At 32.3% G+C, this 23,198-nt stretch overlaps 1 protein-coding gene across 1 annotated transcript in view; it reads left to right on the top strand.

The window, feature by feature from the left end:
• nAChRalpha2 (nicotinic acetylcholine receptor alpha2) overlaps nucleotides 1–23,195 on the top strand; it is a 171,280-nt gene extending 148,085 nt beyond the window's left edge. Inside the window, exons 5-8 of the mRNA XM_014432358.2 lie at nucleotides 7,510–7,666; nucleotides 17,093–17,645; nucleotides 17,716–17,899; nucleotides 18,819–23,195. Of these exons, the coding sequence (XP_014287844.1) occupies nucleotides 7,510–7,666; nucleotides 17,093–17,645; nucleotides 17,716–17,899; nucleotides 18,819–19,022 (1,098 nt within the window). The 3' untranslated portion in view covers nucleotides 19,023–23,195. The remainder of the gene's footprint in view (nucleotides 1–7,509; nucleotides 7,667–17,092; nucleotides 17,646–17,715; nucleotides 17,900–18,818) is intronic.
• The last annotated feature ends 3 nt before the right edge of the window (nucleotides 23,196–23,198 follow it).

The raw sequence follows: 23,198 nt of genomic DNA, 5'->3' as shown, positions 1-23,198 counted from the left end.
TATATTAGTGGATCTTGAGGATCAGTCATAATTTTGGAGCGACGTTTTGCAAGATTATTTTCTACATAGTCATTTCTTACGAAGCAAAAAAGAGTTATTAGAACAAGGAATTTCTTTGGCTAATTATTAACTACGTTAACATAATATATTTTTAGATTAATAACTATTATAACTTAAACATTACTTAGAATGCTCTATTACCGTGTGTTCTACATTGCTGTGATCTAACTCAAGTTTTATGCTAGAACTGAATTGGGGTGATATGGAGGAAGGTAAACTTGAATTCTTTTGGTTTATTTAATATGTAACCGTTCATTCTAGCAAGTAGTTAGTATGTTATTGAGGTTTTGTTATTTCTATTTATAATTAATGTTTTTCATCCTCTCTATGCGTTTATTTGTTTAAAATAAGATAAATTTAAATTTACGTCCTTTTTGTCTTAAATGCGTGAGAGCAGTTTGTACAGGCTCGTTGGGATTGTTTGTTATTGAGTTGCCATTTTATTTGTGTGCATATGCCGTTATTTTTAGATACTGGTGCGAAGTTCCAAAATAGGATTTCCCGCAGTTCTCTGCACAGAGAATTTCATACACAATATTAGGTAGGGAAGATGGTCGGAGGTGTGGTCAACAAAAATAAAAAAGTAAAATTTATTTATCATAAATAATGTGGTCGCAGTTAATAATAACCCGTTAATTTTATTCAATACTTTCCAATCCCAAATCACAGCCCTCCAAGAATGGTGCTATAATTGGAGGATTAAGATAAATTCCAACAAATCTCATCAATTCACCTTTAACCTTCGTCGTAAACCTACCGACTGTCCTACAGTTTCATTTAACAATGTTACTCTTACCCCTGTCAAACAGATCCGCTACCTTGGACTACATTTGGACAAACGACTAACCTGGAATAACCTCACACAAGACTGAAAAGACAGGAAACTACACGTTGATTTCGACTATTACAACACTTACTAGACAAACGGTCAAAACCTCCAACATATTACAAAAGAATGTTCTACATGACTGTAATAAGGCCAATCTGGACATATGGGGTTGAGCTTTGGGGCTCCACTAAACCTTCAAATTCCTCTCGTATCCAATCCTTACAATCAAAAATCCTTCGTAAAAATCAATAATCAAAAAATAAATCAATAATAATAAATCAATAAAATAATCAAATAAAATCAAAAATCCTTCGTAAAATCCTCAATGCTCCTTACTTTTTCACAAAAAAAATCATACATAAAGACCTTAATGTTCCCTATGTAACCGATCTAGCCCGAACCAGATATCACTCCTTCGATTATAAACTCCCTAACCACTCAAACCCCCTAGTTTCTAACCTTGCATCCTCTTCCATTCCTCTGAGGCGCCTTAAAAGAAGATGGCCACGAAACCTAATGTAAAATATCATTAGAGTGCTACCAATGGGTAGTTGCTCTACACGCCTGTAACACTCCATTTTAACTAAGATTAAATTTACTGAATGTATTATATAATATACAGTTGTAAATTTCAATAATGATATTAAAATAAAATAAAAATTCACAAATAATTAGAGCCTGAATTTCCAAGTTTTGATTATTTGTGTATTTTTGCCAATCGCACTCCCGATCATCTTCTCATATTAATCTAAGATTAACTGTTAGCACCTCAGTAGCAATTTTTATTATTAAAGCTATTTTATTTTTTTTAAATACTAATTTGTAAGAAATATATTAGCAGTGATGAGATGATTTCTAAAAATAGTGAGCCTAATTGCAATTTGAATTGGTTTGATGTAACAAAGGGATGAGAAAATTAAGATGAACCAAATCCCTTTAGGACGAGTATGAACAAGGACAAAGGACTGTTGAGCTAATTTAGGTCCTTTCTGGTTCCTAATTGCTCAAATGGCGGCGCTCTTGTTATGTCATGTGACTGTTAATTGGTTGTCACAGGGGGATATGAGCCGGAAGGATGTACTTGATGTGGCAATGGTGTAGTCTTCCCGTATCCAATATCGATGGAAAACAACTAAATAGCTTTTAGTATATAGCTAAGAATAAGAATAAGGAAATTATTCTACAATGGCTGAGCTTATATTGCACTATGTCTAAGATTTGTCTTCCTTTTACAATTTTTAGTGGAAAACAGTGGTTTTTTTTTATACTATAGAGTATAAATTCATTTTATGAAAGTTTTACTCCTCTTGATGCCAAAACTAGGTTTCGAAAAAAAAGAAAACAGTTTTCTTCATATATCCATGTTCAGAAGAAGATTAAAAAAATTTTAAGTTTCCTTTACGAAGCGGTAAGTATATGTCTAGTTTTAAATCGAAGTAGGCCTAGATGTACATAAGGGAATTGATACTGGAAAACCTAGAACTACTATTCGCTGGAAAATCCAATAGATGGCGATCTATTGGAAAGTGGCTTTTCCAGCCTGCATTTACCGGAACGACCCATGAGCCTTCCCATAGCATAAAGATTCTACAAGGCGGATTGGAAACACTAAGCTATCCTATAGTTTTTCCAAACGTCCTCTAACAAAGAACTCAGGACTAATGCTATGTATTTACTGAACTACCAAAAGTGGAAGGAAGTAAATGAAATCTTTACAGGGAGAGAACTACTATTATTCAAATTAAAAACGATATATATTGAAACAGTTGGATTATGCAAATTATGCATATAAAAAATATGTTGCTGTGCACACATCACTAAAAAAAAATTAAAAATTATTAATGATAGTAGTGTAGATTTATTCTGGAACACTTTTCAGAGTAAGTTCCTCGACTTTCCACCAGAACGCAGCACTAGCACTGTTAATTCAAACGTTATCCGTGATAACAGCACCAACGGTGATCACGTGATCTATGACGGAAGATTTGAATTTGAATTTTCAGCTCGACCTACCCTAAACCCTTAACGTGATCGGTCACGTGATCATTAGGCAGCCAATCAGAAGCCTTATTTGGTCATGTGACCCATGGCGGTGGATTTAACTTCAATTTTAGCTCGACATAACCTTAACCAATCACGTGACTATTAGGCAATGCTCTGATTATTAATCACGTGATCGTCAGGCCACTATTTAGTACTTTGTTTATCCCCACCACCATTGATGGATGAAGTACCCACCTTCTATATACTATAACCCGGGGTTAATTTTGCCCCACTGCCATTTCGTTTCCCCCCTGCTGTTTGTGAGACTGACGGGTTTGGCACAGGAGCCATTTATTATTATGAGCATCTCGCGACCCTTTTCCTTTCGTTCACCCAAACGTTAGCCGCCATTTTATTACGAGGGTCTCGCGAGCCTCTTCTTTTACTCTGAAAAGTGTCCCTGAACCCCCAAATGTATAATACTAATGATTTCTAAATAATATCATAGAGAAAGAAAAACACTTTGTCAACAATGTTGTACTGTCCAACTTCATTGGATTGTGCAAAAATTAAACATGATTTACTATTTTTATCTATTTATTTACTATATTTTCCCTTATTATTATTATTATTATTCTGAGAGTCGGGAATCTCTTCCTCACTTTGACCCAGTTGGATCTTTTATGAGTTACTCTTCTTTCCCCTAGATATCTCATATGAACTCTATGCTTCTTGTGAAGATAATTCATTCTTTTGGGTTTGTTCTAGTAATTTCTTCTGGTTCCACTCTATCCTGTCCGAAATACTACAGTCTTCGAGAGGCAAGGGCTTCATATTCACACAGAATGTTCTGTGCCTTTTCTTTCTCTGATATTTCCATAGAAATTTTTCCCTTACATATTTTAATTTTTTTTTCTATCTTTTTATCGTTCTTTGAAGTGTGTGTTTAATTTTTCAGTTATTTTAATTTTAAAACTCTCTCTCTTTTTCCATCAAACATAAAACAGAATTACAGTCAAAAGTATAAACATTTTAAATATTGTTAAAAAATATACATGCATAAAGACCTCATGGTCGTTCATAATTGTAATCTATCAAAATCAAATTCAAAAAATCACTCTAATACGTCCATAAAAAATAAATAAATAAACACATTAACCAAAAAGTAACGATTTCAAAAAGATACCTATAGTAAGAAAAAGGTTTTACAAATATAAAGATTAATAAATATATACATCATTGAAAGATAAAATGATTTCTTGAAGTGGAAATATAAATTTATAAATAATAATAAAAAAGACAACAATGCAGTAATGCAATCGGGAAAGATCAAGCGATCTCGGCTTTTCCTGTTAGTCCATTTGATTAAATAAATAAATTTTATCCTATTTTAGTCTCTAAACATTTTTTATTCCATTATAAGTCCGAAGTTTCGGCCAATTCGGCCATCCTCAAGGACAACTTAAATCAATTTTAAAACTACATCATTTAAAAAACAAATTTATACAGAATTTTCTGCCCAGGTCATTTATATCAGTCCACAAATTACCCTCATTACTCAATTGTTCACATTAAATTAAAAATGAAATTTTATCACAGTCAACCTTCTTTTTTAAGTGATAAATTTTAACATTGCATAACATTGAAAAATAGCCCGTATACAATTTTTTACAATTGATGTCTTTCTAAATTTATATTTAAGATTGTTCTTGAGGATGTCCGAATGGGACGAAACCTTGCACTTATAATGAAATATAGATTGTTTTGAGACTTAAATTGGATAAAATTAATTTTAATTAAACAATAATAACGATTCTGAAAAAATTGCATAGATTATATATAAAAATTATATAATTTTGTTTAATATTTTAAATTTAATTTTCATATTACAAGAAAAAAGGGTGAGATGAGTAGTAAGATTCTACTTGTATATTTACTGACACTTCGAGCCTTCGAGATTTATTTCTTTGTATTTCTATGTATAAAAAAAAAAAAAAAAATACAACTTTCTTTTTAGGAAAATACTTCCATACAATGCTTGGAAAGTTGGAAGGTATAAGGTAAATTGGGAGAGATATTCATAAACTTGCTGGTTCCGTACACCCCTTGACCTTCAGAGCCACACCTGTTACAATACTCCTTCCAAAGTTAAAGGAGGTATTTTCAGACCTCCTATGCTACATTTATTGCTTCATATACTTCAGAGTGGAGCTTCAGAAGATATTTTACTTAGATATGATAATGTTTAGCTCAAAACTTATTTTTATACTGTAACAAAAAATAATTTCATAGTTAAATATTAAAATCTAAATCAACTAATTAATTAATTAATAGAAGACCTGAAGCGATAGCTGAACGGTTTGGAGCGTGGGTCCCAAAGAGTACTTGGTTCAGAAGGTTGTGAGATATAAATAAATATATCATTTATATTTTTGTAAAAATAAAGGGACAATAAAATTTAAATAAATTACTTTATTTATATATTTAATACCAGATCGGCCTGGTGGGCCTTGTTTGATTAATATAAGATTTTTTTTTTCAATTGATTATGGGGGGGAGGGTATACTCTCATACAAAAGACACGCCTAACACTATGTAAAATATTATAAAGAAAAAGAAAAAAATTATAATTCGTAATAAAAGAGAAAAGTAATGTTAATAACAAAAATAACGACATCTATATACCTAACAAACAATTGCACTCTGAAAAAAAAAAGTTAATCTAGAAAAAACAAAGAACAAAAAAATAAGTAAATAAATAAAAGAGAAGTAATGTCAATAGTAGAATTTATAACAGGATGTCCTGCAGCAGCTTAGGCTTTAGTCTTCTAGTTGAGGTTGCATTTCCCAAGTTATAAGTTACTCCTTTAACTGTCGGCAACTGGGAGTGGAACTTCAAATCGTTTTCTGATGTGATCCTGTATTACTCCATTTGTTATTCTGCAATTGGTTATTGCTTACAAATCAAGGAACATCCACTGCGATTCTTAGTACTTTATTTTGAAAATATTGTAATTCTTTTCTTTTCGTGAAGGATCCCACTCCCCAGACTTCACAGCCATACATCAGCAGTGGCCAGAGAATTGTTTTAAAAATAAGAACAGTTGATTATGTTTTTAATTTTGATTTTCTATTCAGGATAGGATAGAGCATTAAAATAAAATATTAAATAGATAAATGAAGATTATGCTTCAAAAATGAGTAAACTCCAATTTTGTGAGAAAAAAAATTATAATCAATTTTCTTTGTAGTTCCTGCATGTTAGAACGATATTTCAACCAACAGTGTATCTGTGATGTAGCAAATCCTTATTTTAGTATATTTTAATTGATTTATACGTTTTTTCTTCGACCGCAACCGAAGAATCTTCCTTTCATATATAGAACTATAAACCAAAGGTCTGTCAAAAAAAAAAATTTACTATAAAAATACTCTATTTAAAACTTTGAATGATTATTATATAAAAAAATCTGTGCCGCTATGATGCGGGGAACGTACGGTTACTAGACCGACGGTTGTGCAAGGAGATAATTTGGTCAGAATCACGCTTTACCACCAAATTTTTCATCAATATTGGATTATAAATAAAATTGAAAATGATAATTATTATAACAATAAAAATGGGCAGGTCCATTTTTATTCACATAGTTCAAGTCCTATGCAGATCTATGCAGCCCCAGAGTGAATTCACATTCGTCAGGATTTATTTCTCGAGGCCTCATCGTTTGGAGTTTGGGATTCGAACCCACAGTCTTCTAAACCAAGAGAGCTCTGGTGCCCACGCCCCAACCCGATCAGCTATAAATTCCTCAGCTCCATTTCTTGAATGTTACTAAGAGGCCCTTAAACAATGTTGTTTGTTGGTACTATAAATTTCTTTTCTTAGTGCTATTCACGACTTTCAACTTATTGAGTGTTATGACTAACAATAAATTTATTTATTATTAATAACTTGTTATCAATCCAATTCATGGTTGTATTATGTTTATTAAATTTACTTAAAAATTTAAGAAAATAAATTTTGTTAATTTCAAATAATATATTTATTTAATGAATGTAGGACTGAGAAATGACAGTAAGATAGTGGCATCAAAATGAAATTATGTACAATTTTGTGTAAAACACTAAGGATGCTGAATAATAACGCCGTGTTTATTTTTTTGTTTTGTAATGTTGTAAAATAATTATGAATCCTTGTAGAGTAGATTTTGTACCTAAGTACTTGATAGCAATAAAATTGTGTTGAAGTATTATTAACCCATATTAAACTAAACAAAGCTTTCACTTAAAATTAACTAATAATTAAATTAAAAATAATATATAAAATTTAAAAAAAATCCTACTTACAGGATTACGCTTAGTTTAGTTATCTCCAAACCAAGCTCCACCTCTCTCCAATTTTATAGGAAAAAGTGACAATTCAAGATATCCCATCACTTCTCTCTTAATTACACCTCTGTTATGGAAAGTCACTGGAGGCTGAGTTATTCTCAATTACAGTTTAATTTAACACTAATAGGCCAACTTCATTCAGCCAAACCTAACTCGAATTCCTCACCTTATAAATCCAACAGACTATTTTTATAAAATGGATAACATTTTAATAATTTATAAACCAATCTTTTTTAATGTTTCAGATTGACTTGAAACATATAAACCAGAAAGTGAACGAAGATCATGTCGAGATTGGTATCGATCTAAGGGAGTACTACCCCTCAGTGGAGTGGGATATACTGGGGGTCCCAGCTGAGAGGCACACCAAGTATTACCCTTGCTGTCACGAACCTTATCCTGGTAATTATAATAAAAGTGTAATATAATATAATTTATTAGATGTATGATGAAATCAACGAGATCAGAAATAATATACTGCCAGTAAGCAAATAAAAAACAAATCATACGGTAATGTAGTAAATAGAGGTGGGAAAAAATTTCATTGAAAAATAGGTGGGACAATATCAGATTTGTCCGAGGGGGCTTGCTAATGAACTATAAGGGCCGAAAAAAATGTTTTATATAATTTTAGATTTGTTTATATTATCATATGTCGTCTTTTCTTCTAATTTATTTTATGATTATCATAAATCAATCGATTTCTTTTGTTTTCGAATAGAATATTTCAATGTATTAAAATACATATTTATTGAAGTTTGTTATATAATATAAAAAATTATTTATTTTTATTTCTCTAAAAAAGGCGGGGACAATCACTTCTTGGCCAGTCAGATTTAAAGATTTCAATTGTAGGACTATTATACAATTCTCTATAATGTTTATTATTCTTTTTAATCATCCAAATTTTAAGTCATAAGGACTACTCGTAATGTAGAGAAATGCCACATCCAAATGGCTCCTAAAAGGAAATTTATACTTATTTTCAAATAAACACCGAGCTATCGTTTTCTAAAACTTGTAGACACAATAATTTATAAATAACGGTATTGTGTCTGCTGTCTAGTGGCAGGACTCACCAGTTCTTGTAGTCAGTTGTAAGTTAGTAGTCCTAATAGTACAACAGCCGGGGACAATAAAAGGCAGTTATTTCACCCCAATTTTTTATTACTTTAATGAAAACTATATATAATTACTAGTCAAAATTGATGAGTCAGCCAAGTGTAGGTAAGGGGAATACAAAATGAAGGCTGTTTGAAAATGTAAAAAAAATATATATATTTTTTCATCCGGAACTCCATATCTTTCCAAACTACCAACAGCACTAAATAAAGTAAATTTTCTAAACTATGAGCTCTAACAGAGCCATTTACATTCAATAGTTCTCGAGATATAGCTTTTTAAAAAGTAACATTTCATAAAATACTTAAAAGTCAGTAGTTAATCCATGTTTTGAAAATCGATATCTCAGGAACTATAAGATGTATAGATATCTGCTAGCATCCAAATGAAAGCTAGCTAAATTTACAACAAAGTAGTTCATAAAGTTCTTCTTCATAGGAGCAATATTTTTTATGATATTTGACAAAATAAATCCATAAAATGTTAATTTCTAGTTTAATGTTCGGGTAAATGTATTGATTTTTTAAAAATATATATCTCAGGAACCACATTACGTACATATGTCTGCCAGTACATAAAATAAAGGTAATTTAACTAACTATAAAATAGTTTATGCCACCTATCATAAGGTTATATCATTAAAAATATTTAATTAATAGGAGGGGACAATCTTTCACAAACTTTATTATAGGGTTGAAGGTATTTCTATAATGTCAAGACTGTTGCAGGTAGCAGCTTCGATAAAGTTCGGGGGTGAGACTAATGATGGAAGTTCTCTCAAGTTTTATTCTCACTTTGCCGTGGAGGATAAAATTATTTTTCTTCTACTAGATCGTTCCTGTCTTACTAAAACACTCGTCTCTATTGGTTCACGAAATTCAAACTTTAGATACAGACACTTTATCTAACAGGGAAACATAAATATTTAGAAATATATTTTTTATATCTATATAAATATTTATTGATCAACGGACTGAGTTAGAACAGTGTATAGCAAGCGAACAGAGCTTTGTTCACTCTGTCAAGAATACTGAAATCCCGAAAAATCTCTAAAAATCTTAAAGTAAGGGTGTACAATGCCAGACAGCATAAAACCAGGTCTCATATACGGCTGCAAGACCTGGCCTCTATCAGGTATAGTCCATCTAAGACGAGTTTGCCAGTGGGTAAAGAGAGGGGGAGATGCGCAGTGAAAAATGTTCTCCCGCCAAATCCCCACTTTATTGTGGTTTTCTTCCCAAATTCTCTACTGCGCATGCTCCACAGTTCTGGATTGTCAGAAGTATTAATTAGATCAGACCTACTCAGTTGACTGGACTTCCTACCCTTTCCTAACCTTTCCTCTACATATTTCTGCAATTTTACGAATAGAAATCCCTAGTGTCAGTTTCTTCAGAACTTTTTTTCATTAATATCGCAATATTATAAACATACCAGTCTAGTAAACTGGTTAGAGGTGGTTAACTATCCACTTTTTTTTTTTTTTTACTTTATTTAGTTTATTCACAACTGTAAAAGTATTTTTACAAACAGCGAATGAGATGTAGAGAGAGAGAGAAAAAAAATAATAATAATAAATAATGTTAAAAAAAAAATGTCATGAAGGCATGCAGGTTAAGGTCATCCAATGATGCCTCTCCATTAAAATTGAAATTTAAAAATCAATTCAAGAGGTCCCTATTCCAGCTCCTTCGTAAACGTCGTCTCGTATCTGCTAAGTCTAGTGTTGATAGTCCTTGAATTAGAGGGTTGGTGTGTATTGGAAGTGCGTCGTGAAACCGTTTATATAATGATTTAATGGTTGTTTGTACGTAGGGAGTTCGTAAGTCTTGGTGTGAGTTCTTGTTACTGATGTGGGCGGGAGCGCTACTGATCAGTCTTAGTAATTTTGATTGAAACTGTTGCAGTTTCAGTAAGTTAGTTTTTTTGGCATATCTGTAAATTTGTGCACCACTCTCAAACCTAAAACGTAATAATGAACGTATGTAAATTCATGAAAGCAGAGGGTGAGAGTCTCAAAACAGTTTCTCAGGCTACTGACGTCTCGAAACACACTTTGAGGGACATTATAAAAGAGGGTGAAGCTGTAGGAAGGGATGATAAATCTTGTTTTGAAACTCCAGCCAAGAAACGGCCCAAAAAATAAAACAAAAGTTATCATTTACAGCTTTCATAAAGAGCCATTCGTAGACTGGGTGAATTGCGTTAAAACTTATTTAGAAGATTTGGGTTTCGAGAGACATCAGTGGAAAGTATGTAGAGAACGATTGGAGGTATCGGCATCGATCCATCGGGTTCGTTTGCCCTTTATTACTATCATTATTATAATCATTAAATATATAATTTCAGTTTCGTACGCTTTGATCTAGGCTCACCACACACACATACACATTGTATCTTATCATTACTTCAGTCAATTGTTCTTTAAAAGCACTAATTTTTGATATTTTGGACGATTTAGAGGTCATCTCGATGTAATTATAGGGCAAATAAAATATTTAATTGAAGATATAATTAAATTGCTCGTGGAATGATTCCTGCCCAACTCTCATGCGTAGGCGAATGCATTGGATGGAATCAGGTGAAATCAAATGTACCAACCCAACGCGCATGTTGTACCAATCCTTAAGAGTTGTACCGAAATTGGTTTAGCGAATCAATCAATTATGCCAAGAACACCCACAAATAATCTTTTGTTGATCCGTATGATTTATCGCGCTAATAAAAAACAAGTAAAAAATTTAAAATAGGATATGGATTCACTTCCACCAGGGAATGATATTCTAACTATTTAGATTCTAAAGAACAGGGATATAAAATGTTGAACAAGAATATGGGAAGATTCCACTTTAATAAGGAAAGGAGCAAGAAATGGTTTTCCAAAAGGACAAGATGCTATTGCAACCTTCTACTGTTTAAATAACTGTTTTGTTTTTTTCCATTTAAACTACGTGAGGTCTCCCCCGCCTGACGGTCGCAGACAGAACTCAGTGGCTTGGAAAATGCAACGGAGGGAGGAGGGGAATTACATTCCTTGTTTTTATTTTTTTTCCGTCTTCAAAATACAATGTGCCTCGATGTAAAAAGTGGTTTGGATACTTTATACACTTTTTCTTCCTCTTCTTATTGGTATCTGATAATTATACAAAAAACATTATTAATTATGTAATAATATAATAATATGAAGAACTAACTAACCCGAATAGTACAAGAGCCCAAGAGGAGAAAAAAGTCAGTTATTTCACCCCAATTTTTGATTACTTTGATGAAAACTATGTATAATTACTAGTCGAAATTGATGAGTCTGCCAATTTTACGTAGGGAGAATAAAAAATGGCGACTGTAACAAAAAGTTAAAGATAATTAATTTTTCATTCGGAGCTCTATTTCGTTAATACTACCAAAAACAATAGAAAATCTAAGAGAATATCATTTAAAGTACAAAGATGGTACTAAAATCAACAACAACAACAACAACATCATTTAAAGTAGAGTACATTTTCAAGTGTAAGCCCTAATACAGTTATTTACGTTCTATAGTTCTCGAGATATACCTTTTTAAAAAGCAACATTCCATAAAAATTTTGTACAGAACGTACTGAAAGATCAGAAGTTAGTGAATTTATATTGAAAAATCTATATCATAAAAACCCTTTGACGTACAGATATATATTAGCACTCAAATTGAAGATAATTTGTGACGTTTTTCTTCGTAGGAGTTGTAGTTTTAATGATATTTGCTAAAACAAATTGATTTATAGTAGTTCGGACAAATTTTCATATGCCAAATGTATATTCATAAGTGAATATCATAAAAATTACTACCCCTACGAAGATAAGTGTCATAAACTTCTTTATAATAATTTAAATTTGCTTGATATCTATATATCTTATGGTTCCTGAGATATAGATTTCTCAAAATAAATGGCCTTATTTATTTATATATTTATATTTATTTATTGGAATATGTGCGTCTTATAGATCTTGAGATGTATGTTTTTTAAAAATCAAAGATTTTATATGAACAACTAGAAATTAACATTCTGTGAATTTATTTTGTCAAATATCATGAAAATTACTACTCCTACAAAGATAAACGTTATAAACTATTTAACTATATTTAATTTAATTGCAGGCAGACATCTGTATGTGCTATGGTTTCTAAAATAAAGTTTTTTATAAATCAAACTTATTTTCCGAACAACTATAAATTAATTTATTTTAGCAAATATCATAAAAACTACCATTCCTACTAAGACAAAGGTCATGAACTACTTTATAGTAAATTAAACGAACTTTAATTTTAGTGCTTATAGACATTAATGCGTCATATAGTTCCTGAGATATATACTTCTCAAAATAAATTAATCAACTGTTAATCTTTTTAAGAAATATTTCTTTTTAAAAAGCTACATCTCGAGATATATTGGATGTAAATAACTATTGGATGTAAATAGCTATTTTAGGGCTCATATTTCTGCAAAGTTACTCTTCTTTAAATAATATTCTTTTAGATTTTCTAATGCTGTTGGTAGTTTTTAAGATATAGCTCCGAATGAAAAATTAATGTTTTTTAAGGTTTTTAAACAGCCGTCAATTTTTATTCCCCCTACTTATATTTGGCAGACTCATCAGTTTTGACGAGTAATCCAAAATTGGGATAAAGTAACAGCCTTTTTTTCTTCCCGGCTCTTGTGCTTAGAAGGTTTGATGCAGATCGCTCTCAACATACATCCTTCCAGCGATGCGACTCCAAACCTAATTCTTCTTAATCAGTTTTAATCCAAACCTCCCATCTACGTCTGGTCAACCCCTCGGACGTTTACCTCTCGGTTCAGTGCTCCGTTCATTACCAAGTTCTACAGCCTTACACGCCCATCTTATAAGCCGCAATGCAATAACTTGAATTATATTTACCGGGTGTATTGCTTATGTAATATCATATATTTTTATTAATTATTTTAGTGTTTAATTTTAATTGAAACACAATTTCAAATGATCCTTTACTCTCAATTAAATTTATTACACTCTCCAACGTTTCGGCCCTTAGGCCATTACTAAGGAGACAACCTGAAAATTATTTTTATATTATTCATAGATAATAATAACATTTTTTATTTCTCAAATGATTTGTCACATAGAACTAATTTTTTTTTATTCAGGTCAATTGCCCAGGTCAACACATCAACAATTTTCAAAACGAAAATGTCTAAACAACCATTATTCTGAGATTTTTAATAAAATTAATATATACTTAATTAGTAAATATTAATACAAAAATTAAAATTTTGATTTTAAACTTTATTATGAATATGTACTGTATAATTTGGGTTATTCCCGGAGTAAAAGTTGGGGGACATTACCCAAATTAATTGTAATATGCTGGTGATTGTAACAAATGGAGTGGGGTGTATTTAACGGATTTTAAAATAAATAAAGATTGGGGACATAGGGAAATAATCCTGTATTTTTGAAATAATTTAAATCAGTAATTCCCATAAGGGCGCCGCGAAATATTCAATCGTTTATAAAAAAAATGCTATTTACAGCTATGGAAAAGAAAAATTAATGAAGAGTGTATCAGTGATTGTTCTCCCTTGTTGCACCAGTTTGTAAACTTCAATGAATTTAATTTTTGTTTCAATATAAAATCCATTTTTATTAATAACCTATCAAAATTTATAAAAAAAGTTCGAAAAATACTTCGAAGCCGATAATGATAAATTTACATGGATTCAAGGCCCATTAAGAGCCAAGTCTTCATCAGAACTTACTACTTTAGGAGAGGAATCTCTTATTGACTTATCTTGCGATAATACTTTAAAGTTAAAATTTGGTAGCCTGGAACTTTCTAATTTTTGAATATCAGAAAAAGAGAAATATCCACTGCTTCGTGGTAAAGCTCTACGAATATTAATTCCATTCAAGAAATGAGGGTCGTCATATCCATTTTTATTCCGAGAGCTGTGTGAACATCAAGCCCATCTATCCCATTAATAATTTTAATCATCATTGGACGTTCAATAAATTTTTATTCAATAAAATTTAAAATTCGTGTTTAATTTATTTTACTTCTAACCTAACCACATGGTGGTTGTCCAGTCTTAATATGAATATTACCGAAACAGTTGAAACTATGTAGATATTTAATGAAAATAGCAAGTATCTGTTTTAATTCTTCGCTGTTAAATGGGTAAACGCTTTCTAAAAGGAAAGTTTTCTAATTTTTCAAGAAAGTCTAAAAAATCTGATGTATGAAGGGGGCCGTGGAAAAAAAAAAATTATTTGGGGAGCCGCGAACCGAAACAGATTGGGAACCTCTGATTTAAATGATAAATAATTACATATGGATAAGCCAAAGGGTTTATGATGTTATTTAGTTATGTTAGTATTTAATTTTGATTATTAATAACATAGAATAATTTAAGTAATACAATGTACTTGATTGGCCTATGAGATATTGAGATCTTTTTTTGGAACTTGAAGATTAGCTCTTTTGTTGTGCTTGGTTCTCTCATTCTGACTCCGTTCTTTCGCCTGAGTGGGTTGTAGTTTATTCACTCATGGTGAATTGTTGATCTCAACCAAACATCACGCGGTTCTTGAGATACTGTTCACTGTTCTCTTGCAGGGACCAAGATGGCTACCCAAGCCTACTGCCTCATATATCTTCCACTAGATGGCATTGTGAATTTCTATTCAAATGTGAAGGGGGTACGTACCTTTCTCAAACATATACAATACGAATTTGAAGTATTTTAATTTTTTACAAGCCGAAAAAAAAGATTATATTTGTGTAATAATCATTAATCTGATTGGATATGAAAGGATAATCCAATGAAACTCAATGATGTTTTTTAAGTCAGTTATTTTGATATCTCGACCACCAGACCAACAACAGTTACCGATATTTTGAGATAAAATTGTAATCGTATTGAAAGAAGATAGTTGACCGAAAAAAGAAGATTGTAGGAAGATAGTCCGGCTGGCGGGCATTAAAATAGTAAAATAAAGCTATTTTATTTTATAAAGGTCAAACAACGTTTTGAATTCGACCGAATTAATGTCGGATGTCATGTGAATGGCGGATTGAAATTTACTTTTTGATAGACTAATGAATCTCCAACTTCTACTATTTTAAAATTTAAATATATATCACATCATATTATATTATATTTGATAAATCCTAATACAGAATATAAATATTTTTTATTTAAATAAAATAAAAAAATTAAATTTTCAACACTCATTTTTAATACTTGAAATGTCCAACATTTTGGCCAGCCTGGTCATTCTTTGGGCAATCCTAACTATAAATTCATTTTTATTTATTTATTTATTACTATTTACAACTGTAAGTAAATTTCATGTAAGATCAAAATGAAGTGATACAGGCGCGTAGAGAAACTACCCATTGGTAGCACTCTAATTATTTTTCTACAATAGAAGGTCTCGAAGCCATCTTCTTTTCAGGCTCCTTGGAGGATTGTAAGAAATATAAGAAGAAGCAAGGTTAGAAAATAGAGGGTTTTGGTGGTTAGCGAATTTATAGTGGTAGGATTGATATCTGGTTCGGGCTAGATTGGTCACATACGGAACATTATGGTCTTTATGGATGATTTTATTTGTGACAAAGTAAGGAGCATTGAGGATTTTGGATTGGATACGAGAGGAATTTGAAGGTTTAGTGAAGCCCGAATGTTTAGATAGCCCTTATAATTATCATGTAAATTAGCCTTTTGTAATGAATTGGAAGTTAAACCGTTTGTCTGGTAAGTGATGTAATAGTCGAAATCGACGTTCAGTTTTCTCTTTTGTGTATTAGTTTATTTCAGACTAGACGTTTGTCCAGATGTAGGTAGTGGATCTACAGAGGTGAGAGCAGCATTATTAAAGGATACTGTAGAGGAGGCAGGAGGTATACGACGAAGGGTAATGGGTAATAGTGATTTATTTTGATTCTTCAATTACGGCACCATTCTTCGAAGGTTGTGATATGGGATTGGAGAGTTTGGGATGCAATAAAAGGGTTATTGCTAACTGAGAACGAACATGTGTCATCGGCATACGTGGTAAGGATAGTGTTAGGGTTGGTTGGGATGCCAGCTTTGACTGTGTAGAGGATGGGACCGAGGATGCTACCTTGAGGAACACCAGCGGAATGAGAGAAGAGGGAGGAATAACTATAAATTCAAATCAATCTAAACACTGATATCACTCACTTATCAACAATATTTTTTCAATTGCATTCAAAAGTATATATGTTGAAATGACATAGTTTAATTTAACAAATTTTATTAGATCTGGGCAGAATATAGCCTGCAAAAAAAACCTTATAATAGTTGGATGAAGAGCTATGAATTTATAGATCGTGCTTGAGGATGGCCGGGTTGAAAATTTAAAGTATTAATATAAAGTGTTGAGACTTAGTAAAATGTATATACTGAGTAAAATTTATATTATTTAAATAATAAAATTGAACAAGTTATAAGATTGTGTATAGAATATATATTTCTGTAATTTCATTGTATTTTATGATGTAACCCCTTCCTTATCATCTTAACAGTACTGTTACGATTATTAAGTTGTCAAAGACATTGTACAGACATTACAACTAAATTTTATATACAATGACAATGTGTCTATACTATTTTTTTGTTTGATTATAGAAAATTAAATTTCATTTAATATATAATTTTTTTTCAGATATATTCTTCAATATAACTTTGAGAAGGAAAACCCTTTTTTACACAGTAAACCTAATCGTTCCATGCGTGGGAATTTCTTACCTGTCAGTTCTCGTCTTCTACCTCCCAGCAGATTCAGGAGAAAAGATCGCCCTGTGCATTACTATTCTACTTTCTCAAACAATGTTTTTCCTCCTCATCTCCGAAATCATACCTTCCACTTCCTTGGCTCTTCCTCTACTTGGGCGCTATATCCTGTTCACGATGCTTCTGGTCGGCCTCTGCGTAGTGATCACTATATTCGTCTTGAACATACACTACAGAAAGCCTAGCACTCATAAAATGGCACCTTGTGTTAGAAAAATATTCATAAGGTGCCTACCCAAACTCTTATTGATGAGGGTTCCTGATCAGCTGCTGGCGGATCTGGCCACGAAGAAGAGAACGTCTTGGAGTCAGCACAAGATCACAACCAGCATGGGCCTCGCTATTACTCCTTCTGCAGGTTCTTCTCCGGAGTCCTTGAGGCACTTCAGGCCGAATGGGCTCTACTCTACTTCAGCTTCCAATAGGTAGGTCATGTTTCTTTCATTCTGTAGATGGGACATCATATCCTCTCCATAATTTCCATAATCTTTTAAGGCTTTCCGGGTTGATCGGAGCACTAGGAGGCAACGGCTATGCTGGTCTGCCATCCGTTGCAGGACTGGACGAGAGCTTATCTGATGTGGCTATTAGGAAGAAGTATCCTTTCGAATTGGAAAAAGCTATACATAACGTAAAGTTTATTCAGCATCACACGCAAAGGCAAGATGAATTCGATGCGGTAAGCACGGACTAACTACAGTAACTTTGAAGTAAACCCCAAATTGATATAGACCACTTATAAAAATTTATATTCGGTTCTAACTGTATTAACTGAAAATTTGCAGTAAATTATCTAACAAAGGCAAATACTTGAGAATCTACGCATTTGTAGAACTCCAATAAGATTTCTAGATTAGAAGGTCTCGGGACCATCGCCTTTTCATACATTTGAGAGAATCATCGGTAATGGAAGAGGAAGTAAGGTTAGAGACTAGTGGATTTGGGTTGTTAGGGTATTTATCAAAGAAGGATTGATACCTGGCTATGGCAAAATCGGCAACATAGGGTATATTGAGGTGTTTATGTAAGATTTTACTTGTGATAGAGGAAAAAGCATTGGAAGAATTCGATGGTTTTAGGAGAGCTCCAAAGCTCAACTCCATAAGTCTAAATTGGCTTTATTAGAGTCATGCAGATGAATCTTTTTGTAATTATTGAAATATTTAGACAGTCATCCGAATAAAAGTTGTAATAATCAGATCTGACAAGCAGTTGTTTGTCTTGTATGTGAGAAGATTCCGAGCCGGTCGTTTCACAAGATGTAGTCGTGAGTAGCGGATCAGTTCGGCAAAGAAGTGGGAACTGTAGGGCAGGAAGCCATTGGTTCACGACAAAGGGTAAATGTGATTTGTTTCTTTTAATCCTCCAGTTTCGACACATTCTTCGAGGGCTATGAAATTGGAGTAAAGAGTTTGACAAATTAAATTTAAATTTTTTATAATAAGAAAAAATCGCTTGATCCAAAACGGCGCTCCATTGGATTCATGTCGCTCTCAATACTACCTTTTTTAGTGGTCTAATTAATTTGTTGGACAGTTTAGATTGATAAATATTGTTCCTGACATCCTTTATAGAAATATTTTTTTATTTGCCTGTAGGAGGACCAGGATTGGGGGTTCGTCGCTATGGTCCTGGACAGACTCTTCTTGTGGATCTTCACCTTGGCTAACATAATCGGTACAATTGCCATCCTTTGCGAAGCACCTTCACTGTACGACGATACCAAGCCCATCGACAAGGAAATTTCTCACGTCTACCAGGCCAAATCCTTCCCGCCTGGAACGCAGAATGCAGATTTCTAGCAGTTACCCTGGTAAAGGGAGGCAATGCGGACAAGAAACGTTTTTACAATCAGCTATTATATATTATCTTTCTTTTTTTTAAAGGTTTACGAGAAATGATTTCGTACAATGACAATCACTTTTTTGTTCGTACGAATGGAATATTCATTTGAACTACAATGTTAATTTAATTATACACCATAGCAATTCAAAATTAATCTTTTTATAGGTTTTTTTTTTTCATTACTTTAAAGAGTCTAAGTGAATATGAGTTAACATCGTGAATGAATGTCATTCACACACCTTAAACAGAATAGAAATTCAAATTGATAATTATGAATTAATTGGCATATTGTAAAACATTCAATAAGCTACTAAAGTTCTATACATTATAAGCATGTAAACATGATCGAAATCAGTCTTGGCATGTAAATAAGTATTTTATATTTTTATAGAAAAGTTTTAGTATTCCGGACCGCTGAGAAAAAGGCAAGATCTGCTCGGGTTTGTATCAAGTATGAAAATAGAAATAAGCAGTATTCAGTAATTTGTCAGTATCTGCATTGGAAGATTTGTCAAATGGTATTTTCGATTTATCAATAATGGAATCACAATAAAATTATTTAGATTCCAGGAAACGAACAGCAGGTATAATAAAATGTATTTTATTTTTACCAACGAAATGTGTAAGACTGTGATATCCAAGCGTTTTTCGGATATCCATTCTTTAGCAGATCGTAAGCAACTGGCAAAAACTACGGGAATGTTGGAGCCTTAGGAATGAAAGTGTTTTATGATTCCTGAAGACATAGAAGTTAAAATAACGACTCTTCAATTACTGTCTGCAATAGTTAGAATTCTATACAATACTAATATTGTTCATAAACCAATCGATAATAAGAAGAATACATTAATTATTGAAACCACCCGTTCACATTATGTGAAAATTAACTTCTATTGTCTGTTTGGTGTAACTTGAGTTTAAGATGTAGCTGAAGCATCTATCGGAGTTAGGAGAAAGGTTTTATCAAAACTTGAGTTAGCCTCTTTTGTTCCTTTCCTATCTCCAATGCATTCTTCATTTGATTGTTTTTCCCGGCTGAAGCCTTCTTCTTTATCTTCGTCATGCCCTACTGTCTCACATGTATACCTCCATTCTCTGCTCTCCTCGGGTTCTGTAAGCAGGAGTGAGCTGATTTTTGCGCCCGTTGATGATATCTACAAAATATAGGTAGCTTTTTCTTTGACTTCCTTCACTCCAGTGGATCTGCAGCCCGATGTAGAATCATCGCCAGTTGTTCTGGACCTCTCCAGTTTCTTGCTCTAAGCAGTTTCCTAGCACCCTGTGTCACATGATCCTTTACCTTTAGCTCGGTAGAGATTTCCTTTAATGTTTCGTCTTGGAGTACCAGCCTGATGAAGTACCTGCTTATTACTGTTACGCCTTCATCAAATACCTCATTTATTCCCAAATTCTTTTGTTTTCTCCAGTGATCACCAAACTTGATTGGACCAAATATTGCTCGAAGGATCTTTCTATCGAAGATGAAGAATTTAGCCTCCTTAGTCTTTATTAGAGTCTACGTCTCTAAAGTGTATATGAGAACAGGACAGATCAACGTCTTGTAGAGTAATATCTTTGTCCTCATCGAGACAAATTGACTTCTGAGATGTTTCCAAAGCCCAAAATAGCTCCAGTTGACACTGAAGATTCTTCTATTTTTCTCTAGGAAAATATGCAGGCTTTGATCAAGTAGCATACATCTCATATTGGTTTATTAGTATTGGCAACAAGTAATGCCAGAAGCGTCCTTTGGGCCTTTTAGTCATTCAATGATGGCTTTCTAAAGGTTGATATAACGATGTTATACAACGGCATAATAATGAAATCAATATAAACTGATGAATGGGGTGATTCATTGCAGGTTTAATGTATTTGTAAAATCCTTGCCGACGCCTGCAGGAAAGTCGGATATAACAAACTCAAGTTATACCTAACAGACTATGATGCAGTTCCTAACTTAAAAGAACGTTTTTTCTAAATTAACACTCAGTAGTCTCTCATTAACTACGTATTAGTAGTCGCATGTCATCTATGAGATGACTTCTCCATTTAGAATGTTACACACATAAAATAAATATTATAGAAAGACTGATAAAAAGCGAAAAACCAATTAGAAATGAAACAAAACCACACATGATCTCTCAAATGTAAACAGATACAGGGAGGAAAAGAAATTGCATAAATGCATCTCTCAGATGACGTGACTACTGGTGTGTCAAAATGCACATTCAAAATTAAATTTTGTGACATCAATTTCATTTAAGAAAAATAATTGCATTCAGCATTAAAATGCCTTGATAAGTTACATTTAAAAAACAACAAAATGTCTAATCTGATTTTAAATTGTGACAAATATGTTATTCATGAATAATTCTGTGATGTCCAGGTAACTAAAAGTTTCTTGTGAATTAGGGAATAATAATTATTCCATGAGAAATGTGTATTAACTGCCGCTCAAATTAGTTTTAATAAATTTATGAAGGAGAAAATAAATAATTTCCTAGTAAATATTAGAAATTATTTTAGAACTTGAGAATTATGTCTCGTTGTGGAATTCGTTAACATATACTACTTAACCGTTATGAAAGCATGTTAACTGGCATGAAATTCTTGTAATTTGTATCGTTATTTAGGCTAATGATTAAATTTTCGTAGTTGTAAGTAAATGTCCATTTGTTCATTTAAAAATAAAGTATTTGTAAGTGAAAAAATGTAATAAAACGGGAACTGATTATAAATTTTAAGGTGATTAAGTTATATTTCTTTTATTTTTAATATATTTGTTTTAAATGCTTAAAGTTATTGCATTTTGCATTTCTTTTAAATTTCATAAATTGTTTACAAAATTATGTCAGTATTTTTTGATTAGGTAAAGTTTTATTTCTCTTTCAGTTTATTTACGAATTTATTGGTATTTAGATTTAATAATTTTGCATTTTTTTTATTTAAATTTAAATTTGTCTCTGTACTGTCATGTTGTTTATTTCTTTATTTTTGTAATTCTAATATTCTATAGGTTAAAACATAAGCAAATAGTCTAGTTAACTTTTGTATTATGATATACTTCGAGTATTTATTTTTTCCCCGTCTCCCTAGTTACTCTTACCATTAATATGAAAAGTATAGCATGACAAGTTATGAAGAAACCTTGTTGGTGGAGCTTATGAGGGCATACCATTCTCAAGCGAGAGAAATCAGGTTGACCACAAGACTGTAAGGCGATAGAAACCTTAGAGGAAGAAGTATGGAGAGGGTACAAGGGTAAGCTTGTTGGAAAAATGAAGCCGAAAGGCGGGTTTATGAGGAATTAAAAGGGCTAAGTGTAGTAGAAGTCAATCGCAGATTGGCTTCTGTTTCAGTATAGATTACAAATGCGGACATTCCTAATAACCTGAGCTCAGAGGGCGTGGTCAATTTCCCACTTTTAGCCTTCACTTTCCCTTTGAAGGAAAGCAGGATATGTTATCCTCTCTCCTTCTCCTCCCGGGCAGTAGTTTAAAACAAGAAAATCTATTATTATTATTGAGTTCAAAACAGTTCTGCTATGCAGCAGTAGTTCCTAAAATGGGTCCTGCGGCACTCTGGAGTGTCTTCAGCATATCAAATGATTGCCACATTCTGAAAATATTACAAACTAATGTTAATATGGTCGGTCATAAAGTAACAAAAAATAGTTTTCAACTATTTATATTCCGACGTTTCGCCCCACTTTGCAGGGCTTCATTAGGGCTAAAAAGATGCAAAAACTAAAACCAAAAAAAAAGATGTCCAACATCAAGTACATATAAAAAAAGAAATATCATAAATTATTAGATTTAAAATGCACAAGAGACATAACACTGAAAAATAGATATAGGAGAAGAAAAAATTAAGGCACTAAGAGACAAGAAACTAAGGAAATAACAAGATAATAAATTAAGGTCAAGAAAAACAAAACAAAAAATACAATAATAACAATAAATAAATAAAGAACGAATCAAAACCACCACCTATCGAGTTAAGAAACAGCAATATAATGAGCAAAGGCGGATGTAAGATAGACATAGAGTAGGGGTAGATGACGGTTAAAACGGTTACATATAAGTGTAATAAAAGAAAAAGATGTTAAAAGATAAAAATTATAGAAAAATAAA

This window comes from Halyomorpha halys, unplaced genomic scaffold (genome assembly GCF_000696795.3).
Source record: "Halyomorpha halys isolate HHAL.00 unplaced genomic scaffold, Hhal_1.1 Scaffold1049.1, whole genome shotgun sequence".
NCBI lineage: Eukaryota > Metazoa > Arthropoda > Insecta > Hemiptera > Pentatomidae > Halyomorpha > Halyomorpha halys.
This window is presented reverse-complemented; position numbering and strand designations above follow the sequence as displayed.